This window comes from Taurulus bubalis, assembly GCF_910589615.1.
Source record: "Taurulus bubalis genome assembly, chromosome: 9".
In the NCBI taxonomy this organism is placed as follows: Eukaryota; Metazoa; Chordata; class Actinopteri; order Perciformes; family Cottidae; genus Taurulus; species Taurulus bubalis.
Window position 1 is genome coordinate 8,208,131 of NC_136597.1, and position 23,464 is coordinate 8,231,594.

General features: G+C 43.2%; 1 protein-coding gene across 1 annotated transcript in view; it reads right to left on the bottom strand.

Moving 5' to 3' along the window:
- fgd4a (FYVE, RhoGEF and PH domain containing 4a) overlaps positions 1 to 23,464 on the bottom strand; it is a gene marked incomplete at its 5' end in the record, with an annotated part of 47,777 nt that overhangs the window by 4,762 nt on the left and 19,551 nt on the right. The window contains 9 exons of the mRNA XM_079223746.1: positions 59 to 117; positions 204 to 342; positions 536 to 692; positions 875 to 1,020; positions 1,153 to 1,242; positions 3,164 to 3,605; positions 5,987 to 6,200; positions 6,783 to 6,935; positions 16,849 to 16,929. Of these exons, the coding sequence (XP_079079872.1) occupies positions 59 to 117; positions 204 to 342; positions 536 to 692; positions 875 to 1,020; positions 1,153 to 1,242; positions 3,164 to 3,605; positions 5,987 to 6,200; positions 6,783 to 6,935; positions 16,849 to 16,929 (1,481 nt within the window). The remainder of the gene's footprint in view (positions 1 to 58; positions 118 to 203; positions 343 to 535; positions 693 to 874; positions 1,021 to 1,152; positions 1,243 to 3,163; positions 3,606 to 5,986; positions 6,201 to 6,782; positions 6,936 to 16,848; positions 16,930 to 23,464) is intronic.

The following is a 23,464-nucleotide window of genomic DNA, read 5'->3' on the forward strand; positions in this document are numbered from 1 at the left end:
CTGAGACATTCTGTCTTATAAGTCTAAAAGAAAAAGGGTTTAAAACGTCTGGACTTACAGATTTCCGAATTGCGCTGTTGGAGTGAGTGGCTGCTGTGGCGATAATTTCTAATGATTCTGGGGGCAAAAAAAAGATGGTTACTTCAATATAGTGACTTAAAATAGGACTCCTGGGAGTGGGATTTTGAAGCATCGAGACTTACTCTCTGAATTTTGTCGGTCAGGGTCGTCCTGAGGCAGCTTCTTCAGATAGTCTTTAAGCAGCATCTCATAGCGAGGGACTCTCTGCACGGGCTCCAACATGTGGTGCTGAAGCGTCAGGGAGCCACAGACCTCTTGACTCTGCACAGGAATAACCCACATACTAGAATCACCGCCAATGCCAACCAGCCATGTTGCAGTTTACATCCAATGTCTGTCCAAAGTGTCATAATTAGCATGTGAAGTTATCGCCAAAAAAGTGCTTTGTGAGGTCAGTGACCTTGACCTTTGACCTCCCTCTCAGCACGAGTGTGTGAAGCTTGGTGTGCAGTACCTGTATCTCCTGAATGATGGCCTTGAATTGAGGCGACCGATCAGTCCACTGTTTCAGCAGCTCCATGGCCTTGTCGAAATTCTTCACGTACTCTGCGTACATCTTGAGGAAGGGTGTGAGTTTCTGCAGGATGTCTCCGATGCGAGGTGTGGACTCCCTGCGGGCGAAGGAGAGAAGTGAAGGAGGAAGGTAAATAATGTTCTGGTTTGTATTTGTACTTTTTTTCTTCTTCTTTTGTAGCAATCTCCAGGTTGCTACAAATCTCTCATGTCCATGAGTTCGCAGCAGTGTTTCAATACAAAGAGAATATGTGCAGGCAGCTACAGTTTGATAGCTCACCATTCTCCCATGCGTTTCTCCAGATCTGGAAGCAGAAACTGGCTGTGAAAGGCGTTGATGGAGCTGATGTTGGAGAAGATGTTCTTCACTACGTCCACAGGGAACGTCCCTTTATTTGCCTCCTCCATGAGCTTGGCACAGAACTCCTGACAAGAGTCGCACACAACGCAGAGGTTAGAGAAGTGAACTAGGTTTCCCTACTGCGTAATAAACCCCTTTCCAGCAGACATGGTAAAAAAAAAACAGAAGTGGACCGTAGCTTTCACTGGGTTCCTCACCTGGTCCAGCAGGTTAAGTCGCGTTACGTAGGCCTTCTCTGTGTGCAACAGCTCACTGGCGATCTTAAACAGCTTCTGTTCATTTGTCTCCTGAAAACAGACGGGACGTTAATTGGAGTTTACACGTGTGTGAAAATCTGAAAATAAAATCTGGTTATAGATGAATTCGTGAAGTATGAAAGTAAGGGAGATAATTCTGTTGAGCTGGAGAGTCTGTAGTCCGTATAATGACCGTTTCAGTCGAATACTAATGAGTAATTGGTCTTTAAGGAAAATTAGGCCTAATAAGTTTTTTTCTTTTTTCTCAGTGACTGTAGTTACAGTGAGCTGAATGAGAATAATGTAGAAGTGTGGGACAAAATGTCTGAAGCGCATTGATTTGTTTCAGCTCGGCGTTCATTCCCACAGCGCTGCCATTAGCAGTTCCTGTTTGGTTCAGGTCACTGATCTCATTTACATGGTGCATTTTCTGAATTTCAGTTCAACATTTTTTCACTGAAAATCATGATGATTCACGTTCAACACCCGAAGGACTCGTCTGCTGTCTGGGCGCTTTGGACCGTGTTTCAGCAGCGTGAAGCACGGGTGTGTGTCTCCTTAACACTGATCTGATGTTGGGCCGGGCTGCGGTGCAGCAGGAGCTCTCAGAACAGGAATTGAAATAATGGAAGAAGGAAATGACACCAAATCAAACAAAGACACGGCTACGTCTAACAGAGCTTAGTGCGAGACGCCAATTGATGGAACAGACAATAACGGTAGCCTCAAAACATCTCCCACACGCTGATAGGATCAAATGTGCGTTACAGTTTACCCGCACAATGAGCATGGCAGCAGAATACCTCACACTGTATTTAACCACAAGGCAGTATCCTCCTCGGAAAGGGTCCGACAGCAATCAGTCTCATATTTCGACACAATTCACTTGTCAATACATCCAGTGTTGCTAACTCTCTGAGAAATTATTTTTCTCAAGGTGAAGGCTCGAAGTTGTTTATACATAAAAACATATGATAAGCGTTAATGCATTGTTAAAGATGAAACCAGCTGTTCTCTATCTTTTAGACTGACACCCCCTTAGAGGGAAGCAGTGTGTAATTGGGGCCCCTCCTCATGTTTCAGATGTCTATGAGTTCTATGAGTGAAACTTGTCCGATTGCTTCATTTCAGCAACTGCTCACGGCCAAACATTGTTTTCATTATTCCACATCAAATGCAAATATTAGAAAAAAAGAAGCAGAACATTGTGTTTTCTTCTTTCCTACCACATGGTGTTATTGGTATTTGCAAAAGTAAAGGATCGGAGTACTTGTTTCACCAATGCGTTTCGTACTAACCAACACAAAGAGAAGCTATACTGAATGTTAATGCATTACACTTCCAAGCAGCACAAAGAAATGATCAGAAATCCAATAATTGGAACAAAGCTACTTAAACTTTCTCCAGATCGAATTGATCAAATACCTTGAGGAGTGATTATATTTGATCAGAGAACATGTAGTGGCTTAGAGTATCAGCTTGTCAAAGGTCCATTTTAAGCCAAACAGCATCAGAAAGACTGTTTCTGAACATTGGGGTGAATGAAAGCACTGCTCATGGTTCCTCCTCTCCCAGTCCACCGAGACTGTTGATTTGAGATTGATCTGAACCTGAGATATTTATAATCCGAGGGAGTAAACTCAGCTGCTCAAGCGTTGGACATGTGCTTGGCTTTCGTAGAAAATAACCCCTCTGTGACACACACACACACACACACACACACACACACACACACACACACACACACACACACACACACACACACACACACCCTTGGAACTCGACCCGTACAATGTTGGAGTGACCAAGACTTGAATTAGTTCAGAAGATTTAATTGTGCTGAAAGCCCAGAGCATAAATAAATGCTGACTGTGAGTCAGAGCAACGAGGCAGCTGTCAGGCTGTAAATAAACAACACAAAGGATGTAAAGACACACATCACTTGGGTGCAAGGGAAACAACGTAAAGTTACCTTCTGGTCGGTGCTCCCTTCTTCGTTCCCATGCTCACTTTCTATTTTAGTCCCACTGTCCTCCTCCTTCTCCGTGTGGCTTTCTGTAGCAGTCCGGTCTGTTTGTGGGTCTGTTTGTGGAGGTGAATGATCACCAGTCTGTTCTGTGGTCCCGCAACCCGTATCCCCGTTTACCAGCCCATCCGTCTCTACCCTCACAATGTCATTGTTCCTCTCCACAAGGTCATCCACCTTGTCCTCTTCCTTGTCCTGCTCCATCTGAGCTAGCGTCCCGTTAGTCGCCGGTTTGTGGGCATCCTGCGGCGAGGTGGGTACGGAGGAGCGGTTCTCCTGAGTGCCGGCGGTCTCCGTCTGCCTCTGGTGGGCGCGGTGAGCCGGGCTGCTGTTGGACGACTTGCTGATCTGTTTGAGCGGCGAGCCGTCTCTCTTGTTCTCTGTGCTGCTGGGGGAACAGAGGGAAAGGAGGAAGTTGGTCAAGAGCACACACACAAAAATGTGTTCACTAACAAGAACGTTTGAGGAAAAAAAGAGAAAAGAAGTAGAAGAACAATTACAGGAGTCGGCTCAGTAGCTGCTCAAGCATGCATGTTGATCGGGGAGTGTGGACATGTCGGTAAGCAGATAGCTTTTGCACTTGAGTGTGAGAGTTAAAAATAAAACTGTGGAGATGCACAAACTTCCTTCTGTCTTATGAGGCGGCTGAGAGCTGGTGTACTGCAGAGGAAGTGTGCGTGCGTGTGTGTGTGTGTGTGTGTGTGTGTGTGTGTGTGTGTGTGAGAAAGACGGAATGGAGGTACAGTAATGAGGAGGTACAACACTACTCCCCAGAGGTAGAGGCTGTCCTACTTTCCAAGGAGAACCCGCATTATATATTGCCACTGTAACATCTCTACCGTTCTTTGCATCGACAAGAATGAAATGAAACAGTTTGAAATACAGCACAGGAACGGAAGCTAGATAAACGCAAACACAGACACACACGTGCATGTACAATGCCACCATTCAGCTGCTCTACATCCTGTACCGAGTAGTCAGTCCAGCTGTTTCCCTGTAAATTACCCTCCAGACCTCCAATCTTACAGCAAGCAGCGACCAGCAGCAGCTACTGTATCTTTGCTGCTGCTCTTGTAAAACTGGTCAAAAGTCAGATCGAGGCAAAGTTGACTATTTCTAGAAGAAAAGAAGCAAGATGTACTATATATGTGATCTATCCTTTATGAAAACCATCAGCCTAGCAGGTGAATTCTTAGCCTCTGTGACGCTCACTGTTGTGCTTATCACTGTCCAGTAGAAACAGGAAGTATGTATTAATAGAGGAACAACAACCGGCTGGTGAAACACTCCATAGTTGAATCGCTTCTGGGCTGTCGGGCCACGTGAATGTGTTCGATTGTAAAACAAAATCATCCACAAGAAGACTGAGTAATACCACGATTAGCTTCTACGGCTGCAGTTTAATACTGTTTTCAGCAAAACACACTTTGCAGCCTGTGGCTGCAGTAGCTCCACTCTGCATATAAATAGCACAGTAAGCGCTCCAGTACATGACAGAGTTTTAAAATAGGCTGAACTAGACTAGAATTAAGAGCAGCTTCACTTGTGGCAGTCCTTTAAGGCAGCCAAGTGCCATGTGAACCAGATTAGTATATTAGTAGGCTAATTCTGTTCTCGGAAGCTGGGGGCCTTTCTCTTCTTTCTGTTCGGAGGCCACTAGAGGGCTAATCCCCAGAGCCCCGCAGAGTCTGAATGAAAGGGATACACCCGATTTCTCTTGATTAACCTCACTTGGACACTGGTCAATGTGATGAAAGGTGTGGACGAAGCCTGGGGGTAGAGTTTGATTTTGTAACTCTGTTCTCAGGGATCCAGACCGTTAATGAGTGTAAATATGAGGCTAATAGAGGCTGAAGATACGGAGTGAAGTTTTAGTGGGCATGCTTCTGCTGCGGGTCGAATATTTTCGGGCTCAACTGTATGAGCGGCTGGGACAAGGGCACCATTGTTGTGCCTCTCGCTGCTTTCAATGGGCCTCTTTCGCGTAGACAAGGCTGCAGCTACTACCAAAACTTACAAGACTTGTAATAAATCAAGAAAAAAGAAAAGGGGTAGACACTGGTAAGCCTTGGAGATGCTTATTCCTGCTTTAGAATGAGTAATTTATCTGGTATTAGATTGTGTAAAAGCACAGCCAACAGAATACTTCAATCACCATTTAACTATGTGGCAGCAAGATCAAAGCACAGGCATTAAAGTTGAGACAGTTGGAGAGATCCTACCTCGTTCTCCTAGGCTTCATCTCGCAACACTGAGTCCTGTCCCACAACTGAATGAGGAGCTGTGTTTCCCCTGGCCTGTACAAATCTCCTTTCATCCCCTTTGCTAACGCTTGGCTAATCTCAGCTTGTTTTCTGTCTACGGCTCTCGTCTGCGCCGCTATCAGTGAGTCAGACTGAAGACATAAAACGAGGGACTTCTGCTTTTCATCCCTGAAATAACCGGCATAGGAAACATGAGGAAAGACAACGTTTTACGTCACTGTGATTACGACAGCCTGAGTGAGGTTGTGCTGTTACAAAAGCTATAAAGCGCCGTAGATAGAGTTATTCAACCGGAACCAATTCGGTCACAGGCTTTGTGTCAATGTGTTGAATCAACCCACTTGCACTGAATACTATTACAGATTGAGTGAAATAGCCCATTCCTTACACAAATCCCACAGTCCCATACTCAACTTCACTCTCCCCCTTACAGCATCTACCTGCTTTATAGTTCCTCTCCATGAAGGGAAAGCACACACACCAACAAAGAGGAAAGAGCCCCTACCTGTTCTCCTCAAAGCGGTTGATGAGGTCCGAGACTTTGGAGTGTTTCTCCCTGAGTTTCTCTCGGTTCACAGCTCCTCTCCCTCCTCCTCCTCCTCCTCCTCCTCCTCCTCCTCCCTCCTCCATGCCCGGTTTTAGTGGTGCTTTCTGGAAGTGGCTCAGCGGGGACTTGACATCCGTCACCGGGCTCTGGAGATGTAGCGGCTTTGGAGGCACTGCGGAGAAGACAGAGGAAAACTTTGAACATTCGAGAACATCTTGGATGCTGATGGATGCAGATGATTGCCCTGTATTTTTATCATGAGGGAATATGTCTCTGCAATGTCCGTTTAGACCTGAAGGGGGCGGTATAAGCTATCCCAACTGTTACCACACACAGGGCACTGAGCTGTGTTTAACAGCCTGAAAGTGAAAAACAAGTGACCCAGCTCAGCATAGAATAAATGAGCAGTTTTACTTCCCTCACATACATGTTTTCATAATTTACGGTAGCAGAAAGAGTGGAGCTCTGGCCCTCGTCTTATCTGTGAATGATTTACTCAACTCAAATAAAAAAAAGGAACAAGGCTCAAAGTTCACCGATACCCGGCTAATTTACATATCTCTATTCCTGTTTTCACTGTTTCCCTGGAATCACATACTGCAAGTGCATGGCTATATTAAACACACAGTCTCACAGCAGGAGAAAGGTCACTGCAGACAGAACAATCAGCGGCCACATATGACTCAAAGGCCGATACACTTGTGTCCACTGGCCCTCCCACTCTGCAGTGTTTTGGCCGTATCGGTGTGTGTACCTTTTGGTTTGGAAAGCAGCCAGGGCCTGCAGGAGGAGCTTCTTCCATTGACCCCTGCGGCGCTCCTGTCAGTCGTCCCGCCGCTCGCTCGTCTCAGACACGCCTGCACACTGGGCGGGTTGCTGTGCTCGCACGCCGGGCTGCTGCCGAGAGCTGCAGGACACACGGAGAGATGGAGAGACAGCACGGCCATTACAACGGGAACATCTCTCCATCTTCTGTTCACTGTCAACAAAATTAAATTGATGATACAGAATATGACACGCTCTTGATAAGACAGAAACAATATGGCTATTGTTGACAACAGATGACAGGAAATGAGAGACGCTGACGATGACTAAAACCTGGACCACCTACACACCAAACACTCATTTTAACCACAAAACACTCCGGTGTACAAATCCACAGCAACAGTGCATTGTTAGATACACGAGCACCACTGCTGTATAGTGAGGCACAGCTGTATCCTGTCTTTATTGCAGACTTGTGGACTATGAAAATGTTCTTCTTTCTGGCAGCTCTTCATTTTGCAAATGACAGCATGATATTTAGACTCGATCTTTCCAGGTGATACAATTGTGCAGACGTATGGAAATGTGTTTTGGAATATTTGACCTGCAGTACGTGGGATTGCAGTTGTTAAAGAAATGTTGCAAATGCTGAAACGAACTAAACGAACTAAAACAAACTAAGTGTGTCTCACGCACTGACAGAGAATTCCTCCCAAGACACACTTAGTTTGTTTTAGTTTGTTTCAGTTCTTATCTCATCCCTTCTCTGTTTTCTAGGTCCACAGTGCACAGACTAAAAAGTAAGGTCCGTCTCCTCTGTGTTGCAGTGATGCTGCGATGGAAAGAGACTATTTCCATCCCGGTAACATAAATCATTGATAAGAGGTCTAAATTCCTTGATAGACACAGTTTCATGTCCCAAAATAGATCAAACTAAAAGCATCTGGAAAATAAGATGACTCCCTTTCAGAATATGATCTTCCACTCTTCTTGACAAACACATCAAGATCATATGAGCTGACACGATTAGTCAATTAATCGATTATTCCATTCACGGAAAATTCATCTGAAACAATTGTATTCGTTAAGCAACGGCCCAGCCTCTCCTGCTGCTTTCTTTTTTTTGTCTTGTGTGATAATAAATTGATAATTTTTAGGGTTTGGAATATTGAATGACTATTTGAAGATTAAAGGAAAGGTATTTTTTACAATGTATTTATTTATTTATAATTAAATAATTGAATTTTTACATTTCATAAGCCAAATGATTCGTCAGTTATTCGGTAGATTAATTGAAAATGAAAACAATTGTTAGTACCAGCCCTAAAGTAAGGTCTAAAGTAAGAACAGTGGAAAACATATGCACTATATATATATGTTCCCTTCCAGATGCTGATGATGTTTGTTTACTGATATTTTGCTACTACTTGCCAAAGCAGCGCTTAGGGCCCCTTATTCTTTTTCTCGACAGTGATCTTGAAAGAGAAAGAGAAAAACAACAACCACAGAATCACATAGTCACAGTTTCTATTTTTACAGCCTGGCCATAATTAAAGACAACCGCTCGAGCAACTGTCTGACTGGAAACGGCCACACGCTGTGTTTGAGAGCGCAGACTCTCTAAACATGGCCCCAAAATTACCAATCAATTCTGAAGTCGGCCTCAGGAATTTCTCTTGATTATGTGCTTGGCTTCCCCTCGTGGCCACATTAAGAGATCGTAATAACAATATCCAGCAAAACGTTATGCACCCTATTATACATATATAGCTAAAGAAAACAGTCTCCGCCTCCACAGCCCGGCTCTGTCTGCTGGGGTTGTTATTACTGCTGTCAAACACCAGTCCCTCAGCTGTAAATCACCTTTCACTTGAACCTGAGCAAACTGTGCAGGTATTTTAAGTGTTACTGTTCAAGATAAGCAGAGCTATGCAAACATGACAATTATTCTATGAATCGCTTACAAAATCTCGAGTTCGGATCGGATCAACCATCTCTACGCTCTTATCGGAACCATGAATTCAAAGAAGCACAGCCAGTTCTGTTTCAGTACAAACAGGAACTTGACTTTCTCTGAAGCGCCGTGCTTTGCCATTGCGATCAAGTGAGCCCACATCCGCCGAGTGAGCCTCAGTTGCAATTTTAAATGCACCTCTATTCAAGGTGTTACGGTAAGGGGGCCAGCTCAGTTCCCCAATATTCAAACAGCTATAAAAACAGATCCTTAGGTTTGTATATCGATATTCCACTCCAGTCTTGTTCAGAGGGACCTCTGCTATGTCCATGTGCATGGCCTTTGGGACACAATTAGACAACATTGTTGAGGAACGACAAAACATGGCACTTGAATTACTCTGCGCATCAGGTGTGTGACAGCTTTTCTTCATATTAATTTATATTGTGATATTATACTACAAAAGATCTAACATTTCTTAATTCTTTCATTAGTTTTTGACATCGAAACAGTGTGCCATGTGTTCGGCAAAAAAGCCACCCACTCTGGGGCCTCCAGTCACTGAATGGGTAATGTGTTGTTTTAATTCATTTGATTTGTGGACCTAAGTTTTAGTTTTGGCATTTTGAAGATTTAATTGACAGTGGACAGGAAATGAGGGGGTAGAGAGAGAATTGGAACGTTATGTAACAAAAGTCACCATCCAGAGTCATATAAATAATCGCGGTTCACCCCTCCGCCGTTGGGACACCCCTTGTTTTAATCTTGGAAATGCAAACAAAATGGTTTATTTTGTTCAAAAATTCGAGGAATGTGTGTATAAAAAAAAACATAGGACAAATAGACTTTATTGTCCATCCGAGCCACTCGGATATGTCCATGTATTCTGCCTTGCTATTTTATTTGCATTTGTACCATGGCAGCTGCAAAATTAAAATAGTACCTTGCTATAGTTGATTGTCAGTCAATCAAAATAACATTTTACAAGCGATGAACATGACAATAAAATTTAACATTTGTTTAGAAAATGAAAAATTGCAAATAGATGGTATTTGCGTTTGGGGTGAATTAGTGTTTGAATGAAAGTCTCTCTTTCTCAAATTAAATTGTTAAATTTTTTCTTTTTCAGGTTCAGTGTGATGCATGCAACAGGTGGTTTCATGCCGACTGCCTGCAGATGAACAAGATCCAACTTGAACAGATCAAAAATTTTGATTGGAAATGCATTTTGTGCAAATAAATCAACAAACATTGTTTCTTGTGGTTATTGGGCTCTTTTTAGATATAGTCCGGTCCTTTTGGGGTTTTTCCATGTGTCTCGTGTCTCCTGTTGGTCTCTGTTACGTGTGTGTTTGTGCGTGCCGTGGGCGGGGCTTACAGCACCTGGGCTCATCTCCACACCTGCACATCATCTCCAGCACCTGTCATCTCACCTGGGCTCATCTCCACACCTGCACATCATCTTCAGCACCTGTCATCTCATCAAATCCTTCCTGTTAAATACCCCTGGCTTCCATCTCTCCAGTTGCCAGATTATTTCACCATTTCAATTAGTATGTTGACTCTGGGCCTCTTCTAGTCCTCTCAATGATTTAGACTACTCTTATGCTTTACATTGTTTTTGACTGTTACTAACTCCTGTGCCCAGGATTCCGTGCCTGCATTCCTGCCCAGCCGCCCCGTCACTTCACCGCTCAACATGCATTCAACTCCTGCTATACCCAAATCACCTGTGTTTAGTAAATAAAGTCCATTCCGTCACCCTACCTTGACGTCCCTGTGTCTGTGCTTGGGCCCAGCCAAAGCCGAACCCTAACAATATAACTATTAATAATAATGTACCTTTATACAAAATGACTAAAAAGACAAACGCTTCCATTAAGTGTCGATTCTCAATTTCGACAATCAATTCGATAATGTCTACGTAATATTATATGACATCTTAATGGGCATAGCAGAGGTCCCCCTGAACAGAACTGCAGTGGAATTTCAATATACAAACCTAAGGATATGTTTTCATAGCTGTTTGAATATTATGATATTGTGAATATCATTATGAAATTTAAGACTTTGAATTCAATTTTCTCAAAAACTGTAGAGTAATATTTGGAGGCCATGTACATGGACATAGCCGAGGTCCCCTTGAACAAGACTGCAGTGTAATTTGTATATACAAGTCTATGGAACTGCTTTGATAGCTGTTTGAATATTGTGATATTGTGAAATTGTGAATATCTTTATGAAATTCAAGCAGACTTTGAATTCAATTTTCTCAAAAACTGTACAGAAATATTTGGAGGCCATGCACATGGACATAGCAGAGGTCATCCTGAACAAGACTGCAGTGTGATTTTTATATACAAGTCTATGGAACTGTTTTATAGCTGTTTGAATATTGTGAAATTGAGCTGGCCCCCGTACCGTAACACCTTGAATAGAGGTGCATTTAGAATTGCAACTGCGGCTCACTCGACAGATGTGGGCTCACTTGCTTTGCCAGGAACTGCAGCTCCTGGTAACACGCATTCTGGCGTCTTCCCTTTATTAAAGCTGGCTTGGCACAAGTGACAGCCCACATTGTAAATTAGAAGCAGCAGCCGCCATACTTTGATTCTGCACCTCCGTCTGTGTGAAGGCGATGGAGCCCTGCTGTCTGAGACTTGTTTATGTGGATGCTAGAAACAAAAGAGGAACTTCTGCTGGACAAGGTCTCGTTCTACAGCAGCAAAGCAGTACGACATGTGATGCCACTGGATATCTTTGTATCCTAACGGATGCCATGCCAACGGCTCTTTCTACATTGGTGATCTGCTTTGCATAGAAACTGAAACACCGTTGTGGCAGTCAAGGAAGCGGGGAGTTGACAAGTCAAACTGAGACTAGACCTTTGTCTCTGTCCTTGTCGGAGGATGGTTAGACTTGCTGCCATGGCAACTAGCCCGTTACCTTCTGAAGATGGACTTCACTCCTGAGTGGATTGAGCCTGAAAGCATCTGCTTCCATCTCAGTAAATGCAAAACAGCAGCGAGAGCTGGAAACGAGAAACGCTCTGGTAGAGGTCAGGCGTCGGCAGCAGCGTAGATGAGAAAGAAAGACTTTATTTCGCAAAGAACTCAGCGTCTTTTGATTTCACAAATATCCTCCAGACACGAACAGCATCAGCTTAATGAGTGAGTCAACAAGACGAAGCCGTCCCGTCTCCTTTTCAAAGATAATCTACTTCCTGAGGTTTACCTGACGTGTGCGGCCAACCTTGTGGTGGCACAGCAGCATAGAAGACATCACCCACACCCACACAGCCATCCACAGCCCGACAGCTCTGCCATATCAAAGCAGGAGAGGAATGAGGCTGAGGGAATGTATCACTCCGACAGATATCTTTCTATGCAACAAAAAACAGTGTCCGAAAATAGTGAATCACCCCAACTAGTGCCTAAAATAGTTTGGCTCCAGGGAAGCTGGTTTGTTGGTCCTCAAAATAACTATTGGATGGATTGCCATTAAATACATTGTGCACAGTGATGTACAACGTTTTATGGCAATCAAAACGCTGTTTCCCGTTTTATTTTGGTAGTCACCTTTGTCTCTTATTTCAAATACTTCACTTCCTCCCCTCCTGTGTTTCCCACTGGTGTGACGACCCCACCCTGATTAGTTTCACCTGTCCCTAATCACCTCCCTTGTGTAATTAGTGTGTGGGCTCCCTTTGTCTGTGCCAGTTTGTCTTCACTGTTTGAGTGAGCGTTCCAGTGATTATAATCTGTACTCTTCTAGTGTTGTTGTCTCCTGTGAACTCCTGCGTTTTTGCCAAGTAAGGACTTTTATTTGTACTTTTTGTCTGTGACTTGTGCTTTTGAGTTTATTTCTCACCGTTTGCCTGTGTAGCCTGATAATCTGGAGCTATGCATGGCTCAAAACAGAGTTTTCTAACAAAGAAGAGCACCATGAGACTAATGTCAGACACACTTTCTTGTTCTTTTAAAAAGGAGAGAAACTCCTGTTAATCTCCACTTGGCGTCTCAGTCAAACACTATTAAGTGAGCCTTCAAGACATTTCTACCTTGTGACTTCAGCGCTTCCCCCGAAGTGTGAACACCAGACAGTAGGCCTGCCTGACCTGTATTTTACATCCCTCGTCCCAAACCCCCCTTTGGCAAAATGTGTGCTCATACTTCAGCGTGAGCTCCAGGTTAAATGAACAAAACAAAAAGGCACACCTGTCAATGTTTTGCAGCGAGTCCCAACCCCGCAAGCAGCGAGTGTGTGACACAGTTTGAAACCAAGCCTTCGCTTTCTCGCCTCGTGGCCCCACATTCATATCAAAAGGAATGTCTGAGATGGCTTTTTACCAATTCTGCTTCTTCTTAATACATGGGTTGGCATATTAAACCGTCTGGTTTGGCTTCGCCAGAGCTACAGCAACGTCGTAAATAAATGAGAGGAGAAGAAGATGGATAGAAGAAATCTGAGTGAGCTGACGTAAAAACAACCATGTCCAGAATATCTTCACATACAGTCTTCAGTTGGTCATAAATCAGCTTGTAACTGTTGCATCAGGGTTAAAGTGCAAATGGGTAGAAATGACGTGAGTGCAGGCTATGTATCATGCTCTGCTACTGTAGTAAAGATTGCCACATTAACACACATGGGCAGGTCAACATGAGAGCATGCAATCTTGTTCTAGACATTACTAAAGTGTGATTTTCTCTTAAATCAAAGATAGTTAGAGAAGCCCACATTTCAGAGGAGGCAATCCAAGAGGAATCAAACAGAGAAATATTCTGTTAAATAAATCCCAGTGAATGAACTCACCCTGGAGTTTGAGACAGAAAAACAAGCGTAGAGTGTATCCTCAGTGAGGGACCATGCTTGTGTTTGAGAGAGTGCGCGAGTCCCAAAAGAGCACTAAATTTAGGTCCCATGCAATCTTCCCAGGCAGCACGGCTGAGTGACTCAGCCCAGCAAGAAGATTCGCAGAGCAGCACAAGACTCCTCCTTCACTCTCGCTCAAACACACCCTATTCGAGTGACTTCAAGGACAGAGGCACATGTACCCACAGGTTGACAACACACACCCTCTGTACGGACGGGATCTGCACATTTACATTTGAAAAGCTGCAAATCTACAAACGGTTTTATATAACAGCCTCTGCACTTCTCGTTCTGTCTGATTAGTCTGATCAATGATTAACAAACACCACACAGAGCAGCCTGGAGCGCCACGAACCAGTTCTCTCATCTGCCTGCTGAAATCTAAATGTAGCCCAAAGCCCGTAATCTATTATTTTGAACCATCATCCCATCAACTTCTCCTCTTCTGGCACATTTTCTGTGCAAATATTTGAGACATAAAAACAAGACAATCAAGAAAAAACTGAGCAAGTCAACCCAAGTGAAAAGTTATGCGACAGGTTCATCTGATAAAACTCAATAACAACATACAAGCTGAAGAAAAGGAAACAAAAGAACAGGCTACTTATTACCATGAACTTGATGTACCTTTTTGCAGAAGTCAGGACAGGGAACTGCGATGTTCTGTTTCTATCCTGTGAGCAGAGCTGCTCTGGTGTCTGTCACGGTCAGGTTCACAGGAAACCTTAATTTAAGTGAACCAGCATAAATAGTTCTTGTCATCTTGCTATTTGAGAATATGTGAAAGCTCTGTGTGTGTGCTTGTTTTGCATTTATATATATATTAAATGCACACACATTGTTCCTTCATGCTCACTGACGTGCCATATGTGTCACCTGAGCAGGATTAAAAGAAATGCTCGGCATTCGAGTAAACCAGTTTGACCAGTAGAAATTCCATTCTCTAAAGTCTCTTTTAAATAACCTGTATGTGCAGCAGCACATTCCTTCAGATCACACTTCAGATGAATTCAGCGAACATCTACGTTTTAAACACTGAAGATTACAAAACATCCTGAATGGCGATGTGCAATGGTGACCAGAACTGCATTCTCATGCTCACATAACAGCGGCGCAACAATAAGTCGGTGCCAATAAATACTTGATGCAGCGATGCTGCTAGTGGCATCCGACCTCTGACCTCAAACATTGTCTGCACAGACATGCACTCAACCACTTCCTTACACTGACTGTTATACAGGAGATCCAGGAAATGTATTAACAATATAACCCACATTTACGTGCTAGTGTTTTCAGATTTCTGCCCTTAATTTTTCTCTATTTGACTCTGCTTTGAAGTTTTTTATTTTTTATGTTAGAGCATTTGGGCATGGCATAATGAAATGATAGGTTCTCTAATCAAAGAGCACATTGTTGAATTACACCGTTAACCAGCTGTTTAGCTGGACAATTGGCTTATTTATTTTAGTAGATTTATCTATTTTAGGCACAAGCACATTTTTTTCCACATTTTCCTCTCCTTCACATGCACAAACATTCAAATGCATACACGGCAAAAGAAGCCAGGTTTCTCCAGCAGTGTTAGTCTGGTTCTCACATCATGATTAAAGAGGCCTAAAAAGGCAAGTGAGGGAAACGGGGATACAATTAAGAGACTTGGAATGCACCCTTGGTTTCTCATTAACAATAATAATAAAAAAGAGAGAAAAAAAACAGGTTACTCAGTCAGTGCATGCACACACACCTTACATTGCAATGCTTTGTTGACACAGAAGGTGAGAACATAGTTTCAGTGGTGCACACCAGATACAAAGACAAAGTGACACATACTGCTGTTTCCCACCTTACAGAGTCTATCTCTCTCTCTCTCTCTCTCTCTCTCTCTCTATCACACACGTAAGCAGCTTATCAAAAGCATTACGTACATATCACACTTTTCTATAAAGAAAACCCACTAAATCAACTGTGAGAACTGTGTGTGTGTGTGTGTGTGTTAGAGCCTGTGTGACAGACAGGGTGACATAACTATTACCACCAGGCATGGGGGATTAGCTGTTTCTGTTCAACTACCCAGATTTTCTTTAGATTAACCCTCCCTCATCCTCTAATCCAAGGGCCAGTGTGAGATTAGAACCCCAGTCTGTGTTGAACCAGGAGGTGCACAGGGGAACAAAAGTGTGTGTGTGTGTGTGTGTGTGTGCGTGTGCGTGTGTGTGTGTGTGTGGGGAGGGGGTTGTGATGAAAAAGAAGATGGAGGGTGGTGGAGGTGAAATACATAGAGAACAAGGAAGTGGGGATGGAGACGGACACAGTGGTATTATTTCACAGCTATGAGCTCAAAGCAGACGGTGAGGAAAAAAAAGTGCCGAAGAACAAAAGGATGACAGGAAGGAAGAGTGCAGGCGTGATGAAAATAGACTAACACAGAGAAGATGGACAGATAGAAGAGGGGTGAAGGGTTACAGAGGGAGTGACAGGCGAGAATGAGACGGTACACACACAGAGGAGAGAAAATGATAGAAGAAGGGAAAAATAGGAAGACACTGGGGGGCTGGAGGAACACATCCATTCATCACACAGATGCTGACTGTGAGCTACACACACACACACACACACACACACACACACACACACACACACACACACACACACACACAGGTTTGAAATAAAAATAGAGCAGAGAGCAGCAGCTTTCTTCACACCCCTGCTGCAAGGAGGACTGCTCTGCCCTTCACAGCTTCCTCCTGCATCCCTACTCTGCATATCAACCGTGTCCTAAAGTTCACTTCACTGCAGCCCTGAAAGAAGCAGAAGATTTCACCAGATTTGGTAGATTTAGTAAAAAAAAAGGCCGAAAGGCTTGAAATTCTCGGAGTGATATTGACTTCAAATGCCAAACATGTGCGGACCTCCTGCTGTGAAACCACAGAACTGTTGGGTAACAAAGCTTAGCGCCGTGGCAGCGCTACCTCTCACACGATGAGGATGGAGAAGAGCTTAAAAGTATTGACTGTGGCAGCACCAGTCTAAACACAAGCAGACAGGAAATCACAGACAATGAAGAACCCTCTCACACAAGTGGGACGTGAGAAGCTGTACACCTATAGAACCGAACACCCAGGGGTGCTTTATGCGACAAAATCTTCAAACCAACGGCTGCATTTAGAAGAAAGAGATTTAAAAAAAGCATGGAGGCGGCGGGAAGGTGAGTGAAGGTGATGCTGCTTACCTCTGGAGTGTTCAATTTTCACCGCCACGCAGGCCTCATCAGCGGTCCTGGACTGGAAACAGTCAGCTTTGCTTTTCTCCTCTGCAACAACAAAACACAACACACTTCAAGTACGAGCAGGTATTTTAAATACTCATCTGAGGCAAGAGCTTTAAGCTGTTTCAGGCCACAACTATGTTTTATCTCAGAGGAGCACCGACTCGGTTGCAGAGAGTGAGGCGATGAAGAACAAGAGCCACACCTTTTCTTATTTCCCAAAAGCTGAGACAGCATCCTGGACGTGCACGAGGATGAAGACATGTGCGGCAAAAGCTGCCAAGGTTTTGAAGCGCTCGTCTGGTAGCTGCATTTATCAAGATCAGGGGGAGACTTGTGTTTGTTTTGAGAAGGAAGAGGAATATACCTCCCCTTGGAGATGGAAATCCTAATTAGTCTGTCTGTGATATGTAGGGCACAGTCTGTAGGGAGAGCGTGCACTCTTTCAACACAGCCGTTTAATATGCACATAAAAGATTAAAGGGAAAATAGCAACGTCGTAAAAACAATGATGGGCTCTCACACACACACACACACACGCTCCGTCAGATCTATTATGAAGCATCGAAGCTGCAGGATTATGATCAATGTAGATGTTGACATGCAGCAACATGTGCAAGTGACGAGCGGGACAGCTGTACAATTATACTACAAATTAAAGTTGAGCTGAATTCATTCAACAATTTATGACATCTGGCAATGACATCAAGTTGATGATGACAGTGACAACAACCAATCAGAGCAGTTTAAAACCCAGTTTTATTGTCTACCGGCCCCATTCCTTCATGAAGGTCACTTCTAGCTTGTCTTAAGGACAACATAGCAACATCGAGCGCTGTAGACCATTACAGCCAGATTTACTAAAACTATATATGACGCATCCCACAGCTATCAAACATGCACCGGGCACGAGTCACAGTTTGCGTGCCATTTGTGTGAGTGTCTGCAAGGTGTGAGCCTCTCTTACCATTGCGTAAGCATTTAAGGGAGGAGCGTGCGAATATGAGGATGAGAAATGTTAAAAGACAGCGATTACATATTCAGCTGGATTTACTGAGTTCACACAATTGTGACCGCCACTTTTGGGGGGAAATATTCCCCGTCTTTGAAAAGGCGTCGAAACACAGATGGGACAAGAGCCACAGGGCTGATGTGGCGGAAATAGACATGCATTAGACACAGGCTTCTATTTGTGACTAAAACATGATTATTACACAATATTTGATTACCTAATGCAAATGAATAGAGGACGGGGCATTGTAGTCTGTGCTCATCAAACATGACTTTGAATTGTAGAATCACTACAGGCTGCAAATAAATGTTTCTTGGTTTTGTTTTGACGTTTCAGTCTTTATTTGTAACAATATCTATCCATGAGTCTATTTACACACATTTTGTCATGGAATTCATCTTTCAGTAGACTGTTTGTGCATCACTCATCGTTGTTTCTCCAAATACACCAAACTATTATTTGCATCGAGTCTTCAGCACAGTTGGGATACATCAACACAGCAATGCTGAACTGGGGCCGACATAATGGAGTGTGGATAATGCCACGTAAAAGAAAAGTGGACAAACTCAGTGTGGGGTCGTGCAAACGGTAAAGGCGAGGTACAGAGTTGTGTGTGTGTGTGTGTGTGTGTGTGTGTGTGTGTGTGTGTGTGTGTGTGTGTGTGTGTGTGCGTGAAGGGGGGGGTGTAATATCCTGGCTCAGGGATTAAAGAAGAGCTTTCTCCACCCGCCATCTGGACCCCTCATGACAGGCCTGCCTGCTGTTCACACACACACACACACACACACACACACACACACACACACACACACACACACACACACACACACACACAAACACACGCACACACGTAAACAGTTCAGTAAATTGTACCCCAATCTGTTATATAAATTCTCTATTCAGAATATACTGTAACACACGTAAGCAGCTTATCAAAAGCATTACGTACATATCACACTTTTCTATAAAGAAAACCTGCTAAGTCAACTGTGACCCCCCTCCTCCACTCTCGGCCATGTGACCAGAGTCATCACACGCCTATTGTTTCCTGAAGTGGGGGATGTCTTATATGTCAGCACTGAAAACACACACATACACACACACACACACACACACACACACACACACACACACACACACACACACTCAACAAAAGAAAGCCACACTCTCAGACAGAACACAAGTGAAGGATATAAAGGTCGGATGAATGTGTTGCTGAGATGTGGGTGTGGGGCAGACCAACTTCAAAATGATTGGGAGAGTCTACTGGTCCTGCTACTGGCCTGACCCTAAACTTCCTCTTCCTGTCTGTCAACTTCCTGTTTTTCATATTCTATAATCTCAACTCTAAGCAGACCAAATCACAAAAGCGAAACTGCAAGAAATGCACATATAGTGTCAATACAATGTGAAACACAGTTCACTCAGAGCTGCAACCTTGAACAATGATCATGACGTGTTTAGTAAATAGACGGTGAATTGACAGATCCTGCAACACAAACTGCACAGGAGTAGGTGAATATAAAGGTATTGACACATTTTTGTCATGTCAGATATATATTGAACTATAAACAACTAAATATAACATAAACCATACATCTGTATGTCTTTGGGCAAGCTAAAGCTTCTGCATCTCCTCAGTATCACATAAGAGTGGCCACCAGTGTTCCCTCTAAGCCATGCGCGTGTGCGCGGCCGCGCAGGCCAGTCGAAGTGGCCGCGCAATAGATTTTTCAGACCGCGCACATTTTTCAGACCGCACAAACGATTTTTTTTCCGGGGTTAAAAATCTTTTTTGCGCCAGTGTTTCTGAGATAGGAGTAGTGAGCCATCTCCACAATAATAAGATCTTTGATGTGACGTGTCGAGTCTTGAGAGCCCTGTGTCTGCCATAGGCCTGCAGACAACATGAGCCACATAGCCAGATAGGCCTATCTCCCTCAATTACATGTTTTGTAGCCTAGTTTGTTGCAAACCACTCCAGTTATTAAATTGTTTATATAGGCTACCTTTAGGAAAAATGACACCATGTCAATTTAATAGGCCTATAATTATTGTTAAGCACTGCATTAGCATTTTTCTTTCAATGAAGTTCCACTTAAATGTTGTACCTGCTGAGAAATGACTAAACACCTTTGATACTTTTATTTATATATATCATTATCAGTCATAACCAGTGAACCAGTCCTAACCTCCCCTTATTGAAGTTCAACAAAGATCCTTTAAGTTCAACTAAACTGACATGATGGTAAAACACCATCATTAAAATGTTCCCAAAGTCCAGCCATTATAAAGGATATTGAATAAATATCAGCCTTGTATACATATTGATGCATTTGCTGTCATGTCTTTGAATCCCCCATGGCTAACGCAGGCTTGTGGTCATTTTCGGCAGGTTGCGTGGTTGCGAATTGCTCACAGTGCTGAAATGTGCGCTCAGAAAAAAAAAGATTTGCTCAGTGCTGCATAAAATTAGAGGGAACATTGGTGGCCACCATTCTGATACAACTATAAACTGCTGGTTTGAGTTTTACTGATATAAAGCTGTAAAGATAGAGGCTGATAACAGGCACAGCAGCAGCTTCTCCTTGGCAGATGAAGACAGTTAATGAGCTGTGACATTTATCAAATCATCTGAACTGTGTGTTTGTGTGTGTGTGTGTGTGTGTGTGTGTGTGTGTGTGTGTGTGTGTGTGCAGTATTTCTCTGTCAAAAGTGTTGTAAACAAAGCTATTATGTCACATATTGCAACGAGAAGACTGGCAGACGACTGCGGCGTCGAACACCAAGTGAGTTATGACCCGGGTCGGACCTCCAGTCAACCGACAAAATGACATCCTCGTCTCCCCACGGTCACGGTATCATTCGCTTTGCTTTCCAACACTTCTAGCTGCTTTGACATTTGCGACAAAACATGTGGAGTTGTGCCATTTAACATGTTATATTTCACGGATGCCCTGTATTTAGTAGAACCAGATGCCAGCCAGAGCAGCAATAGTCTACTGTTGGAAGTATCCCCCTGCACCAAGTGCATGAATAAAATATTAATAAATAAATATCTTTAAACATACTTTAAAAAAAAAAAAATCGATCCTACTAACAATTATTACCAATGCAACCAAGGTCGACATTACTTCACTATATCTTTGCATCGACAATAGTTGTATGCTGGTATAATAAGGCTCTGCATCCTGTATAATATTGCATCCTTAAAGCACATCAAGTTTATTCATTAACATAATTGGCATTGCACTGTGCTGTGCCTTCATTGTTTTACCCATACACCATCCTGCTGCCGTGAATACAAATCTGCGGCTGTAATCGCCATACCCATAATACAGACTTTGCGTGATTCATCTTTCCTGCAAGTCATGAGTAATTATCCACATAGTTTCTCCACGACAGATAAGCTGCATACTTGAAATGTTTGTTTTGTGATGACTGCACCCACACTGATTGATCTGGCAGTACCTGTGTATGTGGGTTTCAGTGTTAAAACCTACGCTTCCTCCGGTTCCTCCAGTTCACCAAAGTACACCAAAAACTAAACAAACTGTACTTTCTTTATGTTTTTTAGCGGCTTGACTGTTTAACAAAAGAAAACATCCCTACAGTACCTGTGAGCACTCTTTTCCAGAACAGCTGCTTTTCCACAATCCTGGAAACACGACGATTATCCATCTTAGAATTTCCCTTAACAAGTGTTAACAGCATCTATGAAGGAAATTGAAGTCCCTTCTGCAGATACAAGTGTCTCTGTCGCCGGGTTACTTCATGTCTGTATTTACCCATCAAACCCTCAGAGTACTTCACCGTCACTGTACAAACCGGTTCCCCGGAAACCAGAGTCACCAGGTGTGGGAGAGACTATAGCAGGGAGGAAGGGAGGGAGGGAGGGAGGGAGGGAGGAGGGCGAAGTCGCCCTTGAAGACGATTTAAGATTCACAGTCACTTTTAACCATTTCCATAATAATGTTTTGAGGGGCAGCCAGCACTCAAGGTCAAAGTCCCCCCAGGGTGGGAGGAGGAGAGACTGGGAAGAGGAGAGAAACCAAAAAAGGAGGTGGAAACATTGGGGAAGTGAGAAGGATGGAAATAAATCAGCCATAACAGTTAATATTTAACCATCTGCAGTCCAGCCAAACAGTCTGACAGCCCATGATTACACAACTGCATTACACTGACTCTGCGTCATCCCACCAAAAGCCCAATTTTAACCTAATATCAGCCCTGATATACTGCAGCAGAAATGAATGAGATTCTGAAATAGAAAATACCTAAATCACAGATTAGATTCTGCACTTAAAATCCTATAATGATGAGAAACGGATACTATAAAATGTTTAAAAATAAAATATGTTTTCTGCCTATAGGGACCTAGTAACCTCAGCTTCATTTGCATGGCCATGGCTGCCCTTGATCAAGATAACTATTCAAATGTAACTCATAAATAATGGAATGGAAATAACGTATTAATATGCCAAGTCACACCCCTTTAATCATATTGAGGTTCATGCCGGTGATAATGTGTGTGTCTTTCTGTGTGTGTGCGTGTGTGTGTGTGTGTGTGTGTGTGTGTGTGTGTGTGTGTGGGGGGGGTGTGTGTGTGTGCGAGAGCACATGTCTGAGGTTTTCATACTTGACACAGAAGAGATTGGCTTTTGAATGAGACCAGACGCGTCTGTCTCCCTTCTCTCTTGTCCCTCCGTAAAGGACAATTACCAAAGAGTTATGGTTTTCTGTCACAAACATAATAGAGTGAAAATTAAAAGGCCTTGTACAACCTTTAGGTGGTAAAGTCAACCAGATGAGACCCCGGTCTCCAACTCATGAAGCGAACATGGACATAAGATGTAGTTTACTCTCCATCTGACAGCTCAGCGATGTGCTAATGTGCAAAGAATTAGTCAGTTAGTAAAGTCTTTACAGTATATTTATGGCTCTCCTTTTAGCCTCGTTTTGACCTGGAAACAGCTGCGAGTGTGAACAAAAACATGAAAGTAGCACTCTTTAAACGCAGGCTTCATCAACAGTGACACCTTTTACATACTAATAGTCATTTGATCCATATGTTGAAATACAAATATTGATTTTAGTCACTTTCCTATGGAAAATACTTTAGCAAAAAGGTCACTTTATACACATCACGTGCAACATTAGCAATGTGAAGACGTCCAATGTTCAAACTCCTTTTCACTAAATGCTCCACTATGTTCACCAGCTGCTCACTGACTGTCTGTGAATGGTTGGATGAGAGGGTGAGAATGAACAAATAGTTCATACGACCAAAACAAGCAGTTAAAAGACACTGAAATGTGTTGTAGTGGAACTGCACAGTATGGCATTACTAACTCTGTGGGTTTAGAGACAAGTGACCCCTCTACATTTAAACCATTGTTCATATGAAAATGGTGATTAGAGCAGCTTTAACTGAGATAAATTCTCACAGTTCATGTCCACGCTATATCTTGTAATAACTGACCTTTCCATATTCAAATCACAAATCAAAACCCACCTCTTCAGAATTGCTTTTAATGTGTGATTGTGTGCTCTATGTTCTTATTGTTT